We start from the raw sequence: 19247 nt of genomic DNA, 5'->3' as shown, positions 1-19247 counted from the left end.
AGAATCATACAGGAAGTATTGTGCAGAGGATCCAGAGGAGCAGACTTACTAAGAAGCTTGAGAAGCTGAGTTATTATCCAGTTTAGTATAGTCTGTATTGTTTCATAGGGCGGAAGAGTGGATGTTAGTTGTGCTAGTTGTGTGCTATAGTTGCTCATCTGCAAGGTTTTGTCTTTTGACCGTACACAATGCTTTTGGTAATAAAATATTTTATTTACCAACAAAAAAAATGTCAATAACACTATCGATTTTGCAAACACAAAAATTCAAAAATAAAATATTTATTTTTTACCATTAAAAATAGAATATAATTGGATAAAATAGTAAGTTAAAATTTGGTATGGGCTAGCATTAACAATTCGAATCAACAAGAAAATAAAGTATTTTTTATATGTGAGAACAAATAATTGAGAATTAACTAATTAGCAAAATAATCCAATTCAATTCTTTTACTAATTTATTATACAAATAAAATTATTTTTTTGAATTAACATAATAGAGTACGTAAATTGTGCTCTTAAGAAGAGAATCGACAGAAAAGAAATTTAAAAAAGAAGAGGAATATCATTTTTAATATAATATCAAATATCAAATTGATAAGTTGCTATTCATTTAACTCTGGCTTTTTGTCGTAGCTTTTATAACTAAATATGGAGTATAATTTTTTTAATATAATATTTATATAATTTTAAAAAAGTTTATATTAATTGAGTTGGGTACGCGTGCGTATTTATCGACATAGTTAAATAATAAAAACATACATAAAAGACTCACATTATGTAATTAATTAGTTTAATGTAAACAATGCTGAGTAAGCTTTTCATTCTTGACTTGCAGACCTAGTTACTATAGTTAGAAAAATACACGAAAAAATGTTTTCGGGGAAAAAGAAGTGGTTCACAAACAAAATATACAATTTTATTTCCACAAAAAAGTTTCAAAATGGGACTAGTAGGGGTTTAGCTGCACGGGGAGGGTTTAGCACTGCCTTTTGTGAGTTGCCTCCTTTTTCTCATATCGATTTTTCCTTTGTAGCTGGTAAACTCAATCACTCCATTCATTCTCTTCTCTATCAGCTGAAGTTTGAATATTCGTTGGAGCTGATTAATGTGTAATTAATTCGTTTTTCTTTGTGCTGAATCTGGAGCATGGCTTTGTCCATTTCAAGGAGGCTTTTGTGTTCTGTTGCTTCTCTAAATTCACTTGGTCGCTTGGGTTCTCCACTTTCTGCTTCTAATGGTATTCCTTTTTTCACTTCTTCACAAACCCTACTGGTTTTTTATCAAGATTCTATTGAAAAATCAAATCCTTATTATAAAATCTAGCTTCAGGTGGATCCAAGATTTAAAGTTAGTGGGTATAGAGTAATACACACGCACATACATCACCCACTATATTTTTGTTATAATGGGTGCAGGATTAATATAAAGATTGTATCTTTTCATTTATTTTTTGTTTGTAATTATTAGTATGTATAGTTAGTGCAGAAGGCAGTGGTGTGCCTATATCTGCTGGCTTACTGTTGGATCTGCCTATGTCTTTTTAGTAAGGGGATTCAAATATATCCAAACTTGTGACCTAAAATAATTTTTCAACTACCTTTGCCACTACAAGGGGATGAAAAAGTTAATACATACACACAAAAAAAAATTGTTTTTCTCCCTATTTGTGCAGTACAATTTTCATTGCTTCTATGGATGCTAAGAATCCTAAGATACATATTATGTTTCTTTTTAAAATTTTGTGAAACAGGGAAGTGTCATATTCTTGGGATTGATATGCCTTGTGTGGAATCTTCTGTCTCCAGAAAGGTAATGCTTGTCATTGTGAGTTCTTTTTCTTCCCTCATTTATTGCACTATTTCACGTGAGATGTTATTCATATTCTTTAGAGTAGTCTCTTTGTATGTGTACTGCCCGCTGTTGTTTGAGGTTCTCTTAGCTTAGAGGTGATACTTAAGCTTACCAGGCTTGGAAAAAGATGACTTCGATATGAGAAAAGATGAACCAAATAGTGAAAACATCGTAGTGTCAATGAGAGACCTGTTTAATATGTATGATAAACCTATTTCTAATTTCTCGATGCAGGACGAATCATTCTTCCTCTCTTGTCGAAGATATTCAACTACCATCCTGACACCTGATTCCAGTGACGGTTCATTTCCTTCAGATCTATTAACTAAGAAACGTGTCTCAACTCCAGAGCGTGAGATAGGTACGAGGATTTTGATATTTTCATTAATTGCCTAGTGGTCTGTCACTTCTGCTAGAAATTTTATTATTCATTGTTGTATATGCTGACCGTTAATAGTTTAAACCTGCTTGCCGAATGCTTTATTTGGAAATGTTGGCTGTGTTTGAATGCATAGAACATGAACAACAACAACAACAACTACTACTACTACTACTATGTTTCCATAACAAGCATGGAACAGGATTGGATTGGAAAGCAAAAATGTATTCTTTCTTTTTGATAAGTAAAGGAATTGTATTACAATAGGGGAAAGCCATGTACGGTAAAAGGAAACATATCTAAAGTAAATTTATTTTCACAAAAGCCGTCCAATCATTCATTCATGTTTGGTATTGTGAGTTCAACATTAGCATACAAAAAGTTACAGAAATCAGCTTCATTTGCAGAAGGATCTTTCCTTCCATTCGAAAGTTTTTCAGTTTCGTTCCCTCCATGTGGTCAACATAACTCCCTGGGGAGTCCCTGTCCATGCTGTTCCCCTTCTTTGCTTCCGACACCCAAGCAATGTCTTAAACAGAACTTGGAATTCCCAGCGGACACTGAAAAGATTTGGCAGCAAGTTCCATAACATTGTCAAATACTACGCAATGAATGAGAAAATGGTCATTTCCGCCACTACCTCTCTGCACATTGTAGCGAATCCCACAGTGGATTCGCCATTGAAAACTTGAACGAGAAATTCAAAGAAAGAGAAGAATTAAAAGATAAAAATTCTGATTTTCATTCAACATATGTTCTACAATGAGTCTAACAGAGTATAAAAGCGTGAACTATCTAGTGGGGTAACTAATTCGTTACATTCCATCCCCCTTATAGCAACCTTGTCCTCAAGGTTGGAATTTGGTAATAGTGTGAAACCTCGTTTTCAACCCATGTAAAATCATCATCTGCTTCAAAATTTTTGTCAAGTTATCAAAAGCTAGAAACACCAGTAGAAAGCCTTGGCCTAGCATCCTCATTTCCCTGTTACTATACATGCAACATATGGCCAAACAAACCTTTCTCAGCCACTTATTATTCTTATCACTAAGGACCTTCTCATGAATATTTTTACCCAAATGATCATAAAAATCTATCAACCTTTGAACCTTACTTATAGCTTTTCCAACAGCTTCACTAATTTTCCATATACTTTCTTTTCCAACCTCCTTAAAGGACAAAAATGTTTCACCAGTAAAATGCTTGCGAAAAACAATTGCAAATTCTTGCTCATGAAAGATCACTCTACTGTAAAAATCTTCCATAGCATATTTTACTCCAATTTGGACATAATCATAATGAAATCTATCATGTGTGTCCTGTGAATATCTCGAAATCCACAAAAATATGGTAAAAAACAGTAGAGTAGCTAATACTCTAATAATGAACTCTACAGGAATCATCACTGCCTTCACTTCCTTAACCACTGCACTAGTCAAATGTTGAAGTATGAACAACAGTATAAATCTTCTAACAACATTCACTGCTCCAGTAATTGTGCTACCGAAAGGATCAAACCCCAATGTAGTTTCATTTCTCCTCTCAACAAGACCATAAGTAGAGGAGGTAGCCACACCCGTGTCATTATTTGCCACAGAGATCTTCTCTGATGCCTTCCACATTCCATTAACTGATACCAAAAGAAACCAAAGAACCACAATCAAAATAAACAACCAACCTACTCTGTGTCTGTTAGTGCAGTAAACTTAAGACCCCAACTAACTGAATGACAAACACAACCATTACGATTTCATTGCTCCTATTTGGATGACCCACAATATCTATTATATAGTATTTCCTTGGCACTGATAACATAGTATCTGGATTGCACCACCATGTCTCGGGTTTGTATCATAACCTTGAATAAAGTGATTCCCTTGACAGTAATGGAAACATCATCTCGCTCCATTCAATTTCAATGGACAACAACTCCATAACAGTAAATGAATTAGGAACATGGAAAAGTTCACCCACCAACTTCTTACAGCATTGCTCAACCATGGAACTTCCTACTTCCTCCACTGATAATAAAGTCTCATATATCAAATAGCTCAACAGTGATATGGATAATGCATTCCCAATGCCCTTAATCCAATCAGACATTTGTGAGATGGACAACAATAAAGAGACACACAAGAACATATCTGTAGCTCCTATTACAACACAATGAGGGACTTGCCAGATGAAGCTAAGAGCATTTGAGCCTTCAAATTGTTTAAACATAAAAACAAGTTCCAACTCCCATGTTTCTACAGATACTCTACTTGGTTGAGTACCTGTTACTCCACTATCATCAGTGATAAGCATCAATATCCTATACTTCAGAAGAGGATAAAAAGTTAGTGCGCAAAAGACCAATGAACAAACATCATAGATTTCCTCATTTATCGGCCAGTATTCCCTTCTTCCGTAATATTTCTCCAAGACTTTAAATAAGTACTGATCCTTTTCTATCCACCTTTTCTTATGCAATCCATAAGGGCTCTAACAAATGCAATCTTATTAGCCAACACCTTTGCCTGAGCGATTGTAGTTTCTGAACTATTTTCAGATCCCATAAATACAATGTTAATGATATGCTTATCAAATTCTTTGCTAACTGTTTGAAACTAACCGTCAGTGTAATGGCCAATTAGAAAGGCATCAGTTGTTACCTGCTCATTGCTCATTGCCCTTTGCAATTTCTTTTATAACAAGCTGGCACATTGAACCAACTATAGCAGTATTGGAGGAACTATCAGCACCTCCAGAAAGCAGAAGGAGGAAACCATATGCACCACTGCTTAGATGATCCCATAACCAACAAGCAAGTCTCAACATCCTATGAGCTATTACACCAGCTCCTGAATCTCCCAAAGCAGGAAAACCAACATCAGGAAGTACGCACTTGATATCACCATTGAGAGCCATGAAACATTTTAATAGAAAACTTCCCTTGAAATGACTTGCAAGAAAATTTGGTTGGCCTTCGGTGCATAGGGAATCAACAGATGATGTTCCACCACCTCCTATCCAACCACAAATATCCACAAAACTTTCGGACCAGAAACAAAGTAAGCCACTGAAGAAAAGAAACACGGGATTGCTCGAAGTACCATAAAATAGTGATTCTCGATACTGTTGAGTGCAAACTTTTTAATAGAAAACTTCCCTTGAAATGACTTGCAAGAAAATTTGGTTGGCCTTCGGTGCATAGGGAATCAACAGATCGAGACCAGAAAATTTGACTTGCATAGGGATGTTCCACCACCTCCTATCCAACCACAAATATCCACAAAACGTTCGGACTAGAAACAAAGTAAGCCACTGAAGAAAAGAAACACGGGATTGCTCGAAGTACCGTAAAATAGTGATTCTCGATACTGTTGAGTGCAAACAATCAATCGTGTATTCCACATTCCCAAATTTCTAGAAAGACGATAAACATTTTCAACCATACCGAAATTGGAATGCAAAGCAAAGAAGGAATATTCCACAATTTTGGATGAATCATGACTGGTGTTCACACACAAAACATGCAGCAACTGACCTAACTCAAGTAAAGTAAAATTCCCATCATTGCTCACATCAAAATTCTTTAAGGCATCTCCCATGGATAACCTTACAACTTCAAGTACCCCGTTTCCGGTATTTCTAACTTCCTTCTTCCTTCTTCCTTCTGGTTGACCAAAACTCAGCTTGTAGTTCAGTTTCATCCCTTTGAGGACATTCATCAAACACCTTGCATACCTTGTTTTTAGAAACTTCAGCACCTTCATTTTCTATCGCTGATGGCTTTTCCTCACCTTCCTCATCTAGTTTCAAAGAATTTTGGTCTTCAATGGTAAAGACAAGCACGTAGTTGGTGGAGAATGGAATCACATCGACTTACATCGCATGTTTTGATCTCATAAGGGCTAATTTCCAGAGTTTCATTTGTGTGAGAACTTTAATCAAACATCTGGGCTTCCTCTGTTTTTTTCTCCTCCACATCTTCATCCTTAACTTTCAGGAAACCAGTGGTGGCGTTCGACAATGCCAACGGCTGTTGCAATTTGTCAAACACCCGATCTTTGTTGTTTTCTATATGTTCCATTACTGAATCTCCATCTTCCATTGGAGGGTGACCAGTCTCCAAATAATCATAACCCATTTCGATTCCACCCATTGAGTCTAGAGGTGCTTTAAGTGGTTGAAAATCCGTCTGTGAGCAATTAGTCTCCACATACTTAGCACCTGAGTTCAGTAAGCTATCTAACCCAACGGCAGTCATCGGCACCACCGAACCATCATAGAATTGAACAAAAAAGAAACCCGGATTGTTATTGTCAATCTGATAAGCAAAGGCGGATCTAACATTTAAACTTTATGGGTTCAACTTTTAAGATTTTTAGTATTGAACCAGTTATATTTTTTAAGTTATGAGTTCATGTCTACTATTTATTACAATTTCAGTGAAGTTTTACACATAAATTTATGATCCGCGCCGAAAGTTATGGGTTCAATTGAACCCGTACCTACTATGGTACATGCGCCTCTGTTGATAAGCACATGAAACCTGGTAAGAGTAAGCACTTGTGGGTGAATAGAGATAATTCCATCCTCTACCAGTTGGGTTAGTGAATCCACTGGTCAAATTACCACAGGAATCTCGATAGAAACTTGGATTACTACCAGGACACTAATGATATGCATACGGGTTGCCGGAATCCCACTGCTCACCCTCCGACCTTTGAAAGTTATACTGATTTTGTGAACTATGGAAGGTCCGGAAACGACTTTGATACCATTCGATATCTTGTAACCTTTTGTTCGATCTGTCCATAAAAGCTTGAATCTGTTACTCCAACTGATTCGAACCTCCACTAGACTCTGTCATTAACACCGATGAATAGCCGAGAATCGTCGGCTCTAATACCAATTGTAGCGAATCACAAAGTGGATTCGCCATTGAAAACTTGAACGAGAAATTCAAAGAAAGAGAAAAGAAATTAAAAGATAAAAATTCTGATTTTCATTCAACATATGTTCTACAATGAGTCTAACAGAGTATAAAAACGTGAACTACCTATTGAGGTAACTAATGAAAATAACAAAAAAAGTAGAACTAAACTATAAATGCTGAAACTTCATCGTGACTTGGCACTTCTTTAATACTTTGACATCAATGAACTACTTTAGGAGCTCAAGGTACCACCATTTCGTTACACACATAAAGCACTGCCACAAGATTCTCTTTCTTTCTTTAAGTTCATAGCTGTTAAATTGTCACTCCGGTTAGAGCACACACTTGTCTCTCATTGGTTGTGTAAGGGTTTATAATGTCGTGGACAACTCAACCCATTGCATCACAGTTTTGGGGTTGGATATTCAGATTCTTTGACATGGTATTAGATTCAGATTTTAGTAAGCTCATTTTCTCAACCTTTTTCTATACTATTCTATCGACTGTGGCTGGCTATGGGCTTCTCTCTATCTCTCTTTCTCGGTTCAGCCCATTAAGCCTTAACTTTGCTCCAAGCTCATCTTTTAACCTGTTGAACCTATTCACTCTTTTTGCTCTAAGCCTACTCTTCAGTCTGATGAACTTACCGTCCCTTCCTCAGGTTAGGCCTACTCGTCAGCTGCTCCCTCTCTAGTCTCTACCTTAGGTCCATCTTTCCGTTTTCTTAAAAAAAGGATGAAAACAAGTCTTCAAAAATCCACTTGTAAACCCTAAAACAAGGTTACATATGCGGGAGGATGTTATGTTAGAGCATACACTTGGCCCTCAATATTGGTCGTTTAAGGGTTAATCTTGAGCCACTCTATCCATTGAATTAAGGTTTTGGGTTCGATGCTCATATTCTTCAACAACTCCAAACAGCTATCAACACGAAAATTTAAATCTTGTTGTGGCCCTAGTACAGTATAAACTCTGTGCTTCCCATCCTTAACAAACTAGAAAGAAAAAATAATAGAGAAGCTTTCTCCCAACTATGGCGTCCACGTCCCGCAGTCTAATCCTGCCTTCGCAATAATTAAGGGTATAGTAGAGTCAAGGATTCTTTCAGCTCCTCCATCTCCCCATACTGGCAATAAATGCAATATTTATGGAGTAATGTAGAGTTACATGCTCCTAAGGCTCATCTCCTGATCTTGTACAATCGTCTAAACTTTATATCCTGTCCTCCCTTGCTCACTCTTAGTAATGTCCCCAACCTTTGCACCCTGGCATTGGGATATAAAAAGGTTGTTGAAATTTCCTGAACAAGGGATACTAACCATACCACCAGTCTCCCTGGAAACTAACTCGGGTCCCTTCCCCTACTTTTAAACTAAACATTTTGTGGAACTCTTTCCAGCCTTTCATGTTATCTCACCACATGGCAGTTCGATACTAGTTTATCTGATGAACTACTTTTGGAATTTCTCAATTTTACCACCTCCTTCATGTTGGAGAAAATATCACGTGACCAGCTCATGGTTTTGGATAAGATTTTATTTGTATTTTAAGCTGTAGTTTTAAGTTTATCTATATCTGTATATTTTGAATACCCTCATCCAAACACTTCGCGCGTACCTCTTCATCCATTGACCCAACAAATGCTTGCTGAATATCCTCTTGTCTCTCATCCCCATCCCCCTAGTTTTACTGGTGAATGGTCTTGGCTCTTGAGTGCCCATGTTAAACTTTTTAATTCTCCTCTTTCCACAAAAGACCTAATCCTATTCTAAAAAGTATTCCCCAAATGTAGTAGAAAGTAAACTCCATTTCAACAAAAGCAACCTCTAATTACTAAAACTCTTTCTATACTACAACAACAACAACAACAACAACATGCCCATTATTATCCTACACCGTGGGGTCTGGGGAGGGTAGTGTATACGCAGACCTTATCCCTACCTTGTGAGGATAGAGAGGCTGTTTCCAATATACTACTAAACATACAAAATCTGTTTCTTGCAGAACTGCAAGAATTCTGAAATTATCGGGAAAATGCCTACAAATATGAAATTTTTAAAGAAGGCTGTAAAATGTGGGTATTGGAAACCAAAATTGACACTTATAAAAGATATAAAGCCTTAAATTGGTGACAAAACATAAAAATAAACTAGCATAAAAAATCACACAATCTTTAAACTTGATTTTCCGTGACACTATATTATGGTCTACATCTGGAACATAATATGTTGGCAAGCTTGAGAGCGTGCTACTAATCAATGCCAATTTGTTTCCCTTATTGAGAAAACGTTTCTACCAACATTCTAGCTTCTTCTCAAATCTCTGAAGTACTGACTTCTAAACTCCAAGTATGGGAAGCAAAAACATGTTTTATCTAGTTTCTTGATCTATGTGCTTTGAGAGCTTTAGGATAGGATAATAATATCTATTCCTTTGTATATTTTGCTCACTGGGATAAAAATGCTCCACCTAATCTAAAGGAGTGGCAAGCGTTTAACGGCATGGTAATAGCATTATATTTGATCAATCATCTTGTAATTGTAAATAGTGTTTAATCATCTTGAGTGAATAATCCTATTTCGACCATTTTGTGTAGGACCTACCAATATTATTTTCTTGAGCCCCCTTAGTTTATAAAGAATAGCATAAAGTAGAACGTTATTGGATACCACATTTGGCAAAACAAGTATTTTTGGCTTCAATCATGTTTATGTTTTTGGGGAAGTTCTAGTTTTCCTCATCAACTTTCTAGAGAATGAGTGTGTATTTTTAAGTATTTGGTACTAGTACAACACTGCTACACCGCAATCCCAAGCATGTTGGGGTCAGCTATTTGGCAGAAAAAATTATAAAATATTGTTTAGTGGAATTATAGTTCCTCGTATTCCCATGACTTGATTTAGAAGCTGAAGGAATTTAATGAAAACAAAGTTAGCTATCATGCTTCATGGAACTGTTTTTTCGTTGATCGCCACATTGTTGGTTTAAGTAAATTATGCTATTTTATTCCTCTTTAGATTTAGAAGTAACGAAGAAGTTGTTAGATAGTTATGTGAATATATATAATTAGTCCTAGTCACATATGTAATAAGAGTAGGTTATGTATTGTGTATACTTATAAATATAGCTCGTTGTAACATAGTTAAGAATATCAATAATATATTTTTCTTCCGTACTTTCTCACATTGTATCAGAGTAACTGTGAGAAATTTATCGCTGTGCATCAATTCCAGCGACTCCGGGAAGAGAAATCAGCCAACTAGAAGCCTTTTTTCCGACCAAAACAGGTCTGTCTGCAAGAAGAATATTATCCATCAGTGTTGTGCAAAAACCAACACCACTACGAAGTAGATCAGCCTCCGGCAACCAACCCTTAAAAAATTCTCCAGTGGAAAATCACCCACGTACCCTCACGCGCCGCCTAAAGATTTTTTCCGGCGAAGTTCCGACGTCCACACGCCGGCGCGTGAGGCTATTTCCGGCCAGTTTTTTGCAAAACTTCTTTTGGACAGTGAGTGTGTTGCTCATGCAATTCCGAGCCTACACATATAAGTTACATCAAATTCTGACAACTTTTATCTTTTCCGACGTGAACAGTGCACTTTTTCTGGCGTGAACAGTGATTCCGGTGTGAATAGTGCTTTCCCTGTTGTGAATAGTGTTTTCCCAGACATTTCTTCATTTTTCACTATTTCAAGTGAAGAACTTGGTTTCTAGAGGCCGTCTTTCCCTTTCCATCTCCATCTAACTAAGGGGAAAAAAGGAGAGTATCCAGCTTAACTTGTTCTGATTTGGCATTCTAAGGTTAACCATATAAGTTTCAATCAAGAATTTGAGAAATTAGTTGTAGCGAAATGGGATGTAATACTATGAATGGTTGGATGGTTTCTCTACCAGATTATATTGAGTTCCTTTAGTACAAAGCATGCAAACAAACATCTTCAGAGTCCGTTGTTCAAACATGTAATATTGTGACTTGCGTCTCCCAATTTTCATCCTCCGATTCTTGGGTCATTGATTCAGATGCTTCTGATCACATCTCTGGTAACAAATCTCTTTTCACTACTATTTTATATTCTCAATCTTTTCCAACAGTCACAATGACCAACTGGTCTCAAACCATGACAACTAGAATAGGTCAAGCAAGTCGATTTCCTTCTTTACCTTTGAATTCAGCTCTTTATGTTCCTATTAGTCCTTTTAATCTCATAACCGTTAATCGCTCAGCCAAATCACTTAAATGTTCTGTTTTATTTCTTGATGACCTTGTTTTTATACAAGAACACAGTACAGGGTGGATCATTGGTATCAAACGTGAATTAAATGGACTTTATTACCTTATCCTTGCTAAATCATATTTACCCACATCGACAACTTGTTCTGTTACTGATTCACCAGATTTATTACATAAACGGTTGGGACATCCCAGTTTATCAAAACTTCAGAAAACGGTACCTGGTTTGTCTCACTTGTCCACTCTAGTGTGTGAGTCATGTCAGTTCGGTAAGCATACTCGCTCCCATTTCCCTCAATGTCCTGATAATCGAGCAGAGTCACCTTTCACTTTAGTCCATCCAGATGTTTGGGGTCCTAGTCGGGTCAGTTCTACCTTGGGATTTCACTACTTTGTTAGTTTCATTGATGATTATTCGAGGTGCACTTGGATATTCTTGATGAAAATCGATCTGAGTTGTTTTTTATTTTTCAGACCTTTCATGCTGAAATCCATAATCAATTTGGGGTTTCTATCCGCACATTTCGTAGTGATAATGCCCCAGAGTATTTGTCCTCTCCATTTCAGCAGTTTGTGAACTCTCATGGGATCATTCATCAAACATCTTGTCCATACACACCTCAACAAAATGGAGTAGCAGAAAGGAAGAATAGGCATCTCATTGAGACTGCTCGTATCCTACTCATACAATCTCATGTTCCGTTGCGTTTTTTGGGAGATGCAGTTCTCACATCTTGTTATCTTCTTAATCGTATGCCATCCTCAACTATCCTGAATCAAGTTCCATTCTCTGTGTTGTTTCCTCACTCACCATCGTTGTTCTGTCTTCCACCTCGCGTCTTTGGGAGCACATGTTTTGTTCATAACCTTACTCTAGGAAAATATTAGTTAGCTCCCCGTGCTTTTAAGTGTGTATTTCTAGGTTACCCGAGAACGCAAAGGGGTATTGATGCTACTCATCCGACCTCCAGCAGTGCCTTATGTCTGCTGATGTTACTTTTTTTGAAACTCAGCCATACTTCACAGGCCTAGGTGGTCACTTAGACATTTCTAAGGTGCTACCAGTTCCATTTTTTGGAGATTCAGTCACTATTTCCCCTCACCTTCCTCCACGACTCCATCACTTACAACCCCAACTCTAGCTTCAGCCCCACCACCTATCGCTCCTCCTACATTCTAAACCATAAAAGTCTTACCTATACCAACCGTTGAAGAATCTAGTGTTGCTCCTCCTAGATTCCCATAGGAACACCACTTTTGACTTATCGTCGTCGTCCGCGCCCAGCATCAGGCCCAACCGATTCACGTCCTGCACCTAACCTTGCTCCTACTGCGGACTTGTCTCCTCTTAGTCGGTCGATTGCACTTCGGAAAGGTATACGGACCACACTTAATCCTAATCCCCATTATGTCGGTTTAAGTTATCTTCGTTTGTCATCACCCCATTATGCTTTTGTATCTTCTTTGTCCTCTGTTTCTATCCCCAAGTCTACAAGTGAAGCACTGTCTCATCCAGAATGACAACATGCTATGGTTGATGAGATGTCTTCTTTACATGTGAGTGGTACTTGGGAACTTGTTCCTCTTCCTTCAGGTAAATATACTATTGGTTGTCGTTGGGTGTATGCAGTCGAAGTTGGTCCAGATGGACAGGTTCTTAAGGCCCGTCTTGTTGCCAAGGGATATACTCAGATATTTGGGCTCGATTATAATGATTTTTTCTCTCTTGTGGCTGAAATTAACATCAGTCCGCCTTTTCTTATCCATAGCTACTGTTCGCCATTGGTCTCTCTATTAGTTGGACATTAAGAATGTTTTTCTTCATGGTGACCTTGAGGATAAAGTTTATATGGAGCAACCACCCGGTTTTGTTGTTCCGGGGGAGTCTAGTGGCCTTGTATGTCGCTTGCGCCGGTCACTTTATGGTCTAAAGCAGTCTCCTCAAGCTCATTTGATAAGTTCAATATAGTTATCCAAGAGTTTGACATAGCTCGTAGTGAAGCTGATCACTCTGTATTTTATTGGCATTCTGTTTCAAATCTCTGTATTTATCTGATCGTTTATGTTGACGATATTGTTATTACCGGCAATGATCAGGATGGTATTACTAAGTTGAAGCAACATCTCTTTCAAAATTTTCAGACTAAGGATCTTGGCAGATTAAAGTATTTTTTGGGTATTGAAGTTGCTCAGTCTAGCCTCAGGTATTTGAAAGTATGCCTTAAGCATTCTTGAGGAGACATTAATGGCATGTTGTAGACCTATTGACACTCCGATGATCCGAATTCTAAACTTTTGTCAGGACAGGGGGGAGCCGTTCAGCCGCTCTTGCGGCTGGTTGGTAAATTAAATTACCTCACAGTGACTAAACCTGACATTTCCTTTCCTGTGAGTGTTGTGAGTCAGTTTATGAATTCTCCCTGTGATAGTCATTGGGATGCAGTTGTCCGCATTCTTCGGTATATAAAATCAGCTCCAAGCAAATGATTATTGTTTGAGGATCAAGGCCATGAACAGATCGTTGGATACTCAAATGCTGATTGGGCAGGGTCACCTTATGATAGACGTTCTACGTCTAGATATTGTGTCTTAGTAGAAGGTAATTTGGTGTCTTGGAGGAGTAAGAAACAAAATGTGGTTGCTCGGTCTAGTGCTGAAGCAGAATATCGAGCAATGACTATGGCAACATGTGAACTAATTTGGATAAAACAGTTGCTCAAGGAGTTAAAATTTGGTGAGATTAGCCATATGGAACTTGTGTGTGATAATCAAGCTGCTATTCATATTGCATCAAATTCAGTGTTCCATGAGAGAACTAAACACATTGAGATTGAATGTCACTATGTATAAGAAAAGATACTCTCAGGAGATATTGCTACAAAGTTTGTGATGTCGAATGATCAGTTTGTAGACATTTTCACCAAGTCCCTCACTGGTTCTCGTATTAGTTACATATGTAACAAGCTCGGTACATATGATTTATGTGCACCAGCTTGAGGGGGAGTGTTAGATAGTTATGTGAATATATATAATTAGTCCTAGTCCCGTATGTAATAAGAGTAGGATATGTATTGTGTATACTTATAAATAGGGTTCGTTGTAACATAGTTAAGAATATCAACAATATATTTTTCTCCCGTGCTTTCTCACACACCTAGACCCCACGGTGTGGGATATTACTGGATATGTTGTTGTGCTTTCTCACACAAGTAATAGTTGAAACTGTTTGTTGCTTGCTTTACCTTTTACCTACTATGTGGGAACACTTTCTAGATCATCATATGTTGCCCTTTGTAAGGATGATCGCCACATATTGATTGTACAAAATGGAGTTGGTATTATGTCTGTCTCCTTATAATATACTGAAAACTTACTCTCAGTGGATGAATCTATATCATCTGACTTTCTGTTACTATCTTTTTGATTACTGTATGTGGCAGGGCTCCATCAGGACTTGGTCATTCCAGTAACGAACTTTCATAATGAAGACAAAGGTTTTATGTGTTTGGCTGGGGATGTTTTTGATGTGCCAATTAGGAAAGATATTATTCATCGTGTTGTGAGATGGCAGCTAGCAAAACGACAGCAGGTATGTGCATGTTTTTTCCTGAATCCCAAATTTTGAATTATAGACAGCATACTCTGTTTCCCATGCTTAAGAGCATTTTCCATTTTTCATCTTTTCTGTCAATTGCTTCTGTGGGAAACAAAGAGATTTTTTTTTTTGGGGGGGGGGGTCACAGAAACTCATATGCCCTTGAAAAAATTGCCTTGCTAAAGAAAAATGTTGCAGACAAAAAGTGATCTACTGTGTATCATTTAAATCATCAGGGCCTCCTATTTTTTGAGAATGATAACAATTTTCATATAACAGGGCACTAAAGCTGTACCAAAGCCATATTTACCGGAGGAAAAGTGAAAAGAAAAGAGGAAAAAAAACATATATCCTATACAACTTACAAGGATTCTAAAATCTCTAGGATTAGATTCAGTATTGACTGTAAATTCCTTTTTACACCAAAAATAAAATAAAAAAGGGCATTCATCTTGATCTTCTGAATTGGGCTGCCTGTACCCTCAAAACATCTTTAGATTTCTTTCTGTCTAGATAGTCCACCAAATGCATGGTGGTATCATCTTCCATCTGCTTTTCTGTCTGGGAAGACCGCCTCCCCTGTTCCAGCATTTAAGCAATTCCAAGGAGCTTTTTGGCATTGCCCAAGAGAGACCCCTCATACACAAAAAATATTCCAGATTTGTGAGGTAACCTCACAATGCAAAAATAGATGGCAGTTGGTCTCAGCCTTCCTGCCACATAGATGGCATCTAGAGCACAAAGGAAAGCCTCTCTTCATCAGATTTTCTTCTGTTAAACAAGCCTCTTTTATCACTAACCACGAGAAACATGCCACTTTGTCTGGGATTTTGACTTTCCATATATGTTTCCATGGCCACAGTTCTAGCTGAATTGGAGCTTTGTTGAGAGTCCCATAGGTAGCTTTGACTGTGAAGATTCCCCGACTGTTGCTCTGCCTCCATAATCTGTCTTCCCTTTGTTCTGTGCCCTTGAACTGTCCCCAAGCACCTCATAGAAATTAATTATTCTCATAATTTCCCAGTCATTAAAAAATCTTCTAAAAGTTAGGTTCCATCCTTGATGGGTCCAAGCTTCTCCAATTTTACATCCATGTTGTTGACTTAGGATATAAATATCTGAAAAAAGAATCTTTAAAGCTCCCTGTCCCAACCAATTATCCTCCTAAACATCAGGGCCTCCTATTCTCCCACCTGCTTTCTATCTTTATGCTTGTTCCCCTGATTCTGCAAGCTTTGTAAATTATAGTTACTTGCCAAGGCAGTAGAGGATTCAAATAGCGTTGTAGACCTTCTCTTGGTGAATGTTGCAGGGAACCCATTCAACTAAAACTATTAGTGAAGTTAGTGGGACCGGTAGAAAACCGTGGAGGCAGAAGGGCACAGGACGAGCGAGGCATGGAACACTGCGTGGTGCTCAGGTAACATTACCTTGCCTTTTTTCTTGTTCAGATTTTCTTGAATTCATAACAATTTACGATGACTTGATATATCGCTTCAGAAAAATTATGATGGGTTTTCATGATCACTGCAGTTTCGAGGTGGTGCAACTATGCACGGTCCAAAGCCACGAAGTCACGCAATCAAACTGAATAAGAAGGTTCGGCGGCTAGGATTGAAGATTGCACTATCAGCTCGTGCAGCTGAAGGGAAGGCAAGCCACACCCCCCTTCCACGCACACATTATTTTTTGTTTGGGAACTTTTCCTCAAAAGAACCGTGGAACAAAAAGAAAGCAAAATAAAATAGAAACTGAAAGAGTAAATGATGAGTCGTTGAGATGTTTTATCATTTTTGAAACCAAACAGCAATGTGAGATCAACTTAACAAAAAAATAAAAATAAATAAAGGCCAAAACTTGCTGTCTCATTCTGTGTTGCTCGGATTCTCCGAAATGTCACCGGGTGCGTTTCAAATCCTCCAAAGTAGTGCATTTTTGGAGGATCCGACACGGGTGCGGCAGCATTTTGGAGAGTCCGCGCAACATAGGTCTCATTTCCTTCCTCTTTTCGAACTTTTTTCCTTTTGGTTATTCTAGAGTGTGTTTAATAGAAAAAAATGTTTAAGTGGTTTTAATCTGTTAGTAATATTTACCAAAATGAAAGCAACCAAATAATTTAGAAGTGAAAGCTACCCAATAGTTATCAAGGCTTCATCGATGTTTTCTTAAATGCAATTGTTTTCCAATTCCCAAAATCAAATCTAGAAATACATATTTTTCTGGAAATCAAACTCAAAGTCAAATCTAAGCTAGCGTTTGGACATAGATTTGGTTAAAACTTGAAAAAAGAATTTTCGAATTTGTGTTGAAAAATAATTTTTGAAAGTTGAAGTTGTGTTTGGACGTGCATTTTATTTGAAAAAAAACTTAAAGTTTTTTGAGTGGAGGAAAAAATTTCACCCAAAAACTTTCCTAAACCAACTTATTGTTTTTTGATTTTTTTTTCAAAAAATGATCATGTTCTATAAACAAACAATGTTTTCAAAATTTGTTTTGAACGGGTGCCAAATCTACATCTTTAGAAATCAAACCCATTATCTTTTCTACCAAAACCAGATCTATTGCTTTCCAGTCAAATGCCACCTTACTTTGGATGTAGATTGCAAGTCTTGGTTATCATTTCTTTTGTGTGGCATATTTTGTGCTCTTCGTATTAGAAAGTATTTAGATATGCAAAAGAATTTCGTTTTCAACCACAGTTTATTTTTTGGATGATTTCAATTTATGATTTTTTTTTTGATGTTGGAGGACATACTATGTTTGTTCCTTAGAGCAAGTTCTAGCAGGATTTGAGAGAATGTTTTTCCACAGAAGACTGCTTTATTTTATAGTTTCAGTAGTTTAAAGCTCCCTATTTTTGGAACAATGATATGTAATTTCATGTGAGCTCTTCACGAGTTGAGGAAGAGTTGGTCAAGTTTTGATCAATCTTGATCAGCTTCAAGAATCAACTAGTTTTGGTTTATACTAGGGCATATACTGTGGTTATTGTGTTATTCGTGTTGTGTAACTCCTTTCCTTCACAACACATGATTTAAGCTGTTGTTTTTTTTACATTACTTCATTGATTTTCTATTGCACTGCATGCAGCTTATGGTTTTTGAGGATTTAGAGATTTCTTCGCACAAAACAAAAAACATAGTGAACTATTTCAACCAATTGGAGAATACCAAGAAGCTTCTGCTGGTGGATGGTGGCCCAATCAGTGAAAAGCTAAAGTTGGCTACTCAGAATGTACATTATGTCAACGTGTTGCCTTCAATAGTAAGTTTCCAATTATATTAGCATCAGTGTGCATATAAGCATGTGTTTCCACAATGACCTTTGGGCTTGCACTCATGCGAGTTTGTTAAAATGACTTTGATAACATTCTTGATATTGTTATGCATAATTTGCATTTGCCACAATCCTTCATTATGCAGTTTTTTGTGCCTGCAATACGGTTAGTTAAAAATAGGGAAAGCTACACAATTTGTTTGAGTTCATCACTTGAAATGACTGCAAAAAAGCCAATCTCGTCTTCTTTGTTCCTTGGCAGGGTCTAAATGTCTACAGTATTTTGCTACATGACACGTTAGTCATGTCCCGTGATGCAGTGAATAGAATAGTTGAGAGGATGCATACTCCAATCAATCGCTAAGGGAGCATCTGAGGTTGAAAGGGAAAGATCTTTGTAGTTTTCGTCGCAGAAGACAAAGCATAGAAAATATTTGTTCTGCTGTTTTTCTAGTCAATTTAAAAAATTGTAGGTTTAGTTGTATTTCTTATCCTCCACTATTTTCCTTGAAAGTATAATGCACATCTGCATTTCATGCAAGTAATAGAGGTACTACTTGAGATTCTGTTACATGGCATAAATCCTGGTTTAGGATAATAAAACACTCCCTTCTAATGCACTTCTTGCTAACTCATGACATAGAATGCTATCTCCTTCCTTTTTTATGAATTAATATATTTTTTTTTCTGGAAAAATAAGTTGTATATGAGCTAGTCCTAATCCTTGAGCAGGGGCCACTAGATAGAAAGAGAGCAGCACAGCATTTTTGGGAAGGCATAAGCATTTGCAGGTTGCGTGCTCAAACCATTGAAATATTCCAATTAGTGATTCCTTATTCATTCTTTCTCTTACCATTGGTGGTAAATTGTCATTGATTCTTATGTAGAATTAGGTGTATTGTGCATGTCCAAACATATATGATGAATATTATTAGTTCTATCTTTGCCTTTGTACCATAAAGGCAAAATGCAATTAGCAATCGACT

General features: G+C 37.2%; 1 protein-coding gene across 3 annotated transcripts; it reads left to right on the top strand.

The window, feature by feature from the left end:
- Positions 1-880: 880 nt before the first annotated feature.
- LOC107762007 (uncharacterized) lies at positions 881-18832 on the top strand. 3 transcript variants are annotated; one of them, XM_016580311.2, is made up of 9 exons: positions 898-1038; positions 1148-1239; positions 1753-1811; positions 2088-2214; positions 14831-14979; positions 16298-16405; positions 16519-16638; positions 18076-18249; positions 18524-18832. In XM_016580311.2, the coding sequence occupies exons 2-9, from the start codon at positions 1149-1151 to the stop codon at positions 18623-18625; spliced, it is 930 nt and encodes a 309-aa protein (XP_016435797.1). In that variant the 5' UTR covers positions 898-1038; position 1148; the 3' UTR covers positions 18626-18832. The 3 variants fall into 3 exon arrangements, with proteins under 3 accessions (XP_016435801.1, XP_016435797.1, XP_075087137.1); XM_075231036.1 differs by having other exon boundaries at positions 975-993; XM_016580315.2 differs by having other exon boundaries at positions 881-1239.
- Positions 18833-19247: the final 415 nt, after the last annotated feature.

This window comes from Nicotiana tabacum, chromosome 15 (assembly GCF_000715075.1).
Source record: "Nicotiana tabacum cultivar K326 chromosome 15, ASM71507v2, whole genome shotgun sequence".
NCBI classification, from domain to species: Eukaryota; Viridiplantae; Streptophyta; class Magnoliopsida; order Solanales; family Solanaceae; genus Nicotiana; species Nicotiana tabacum.
This window is presented reverse-complemented; position numbering and strand designations above follow the sequence as displayed.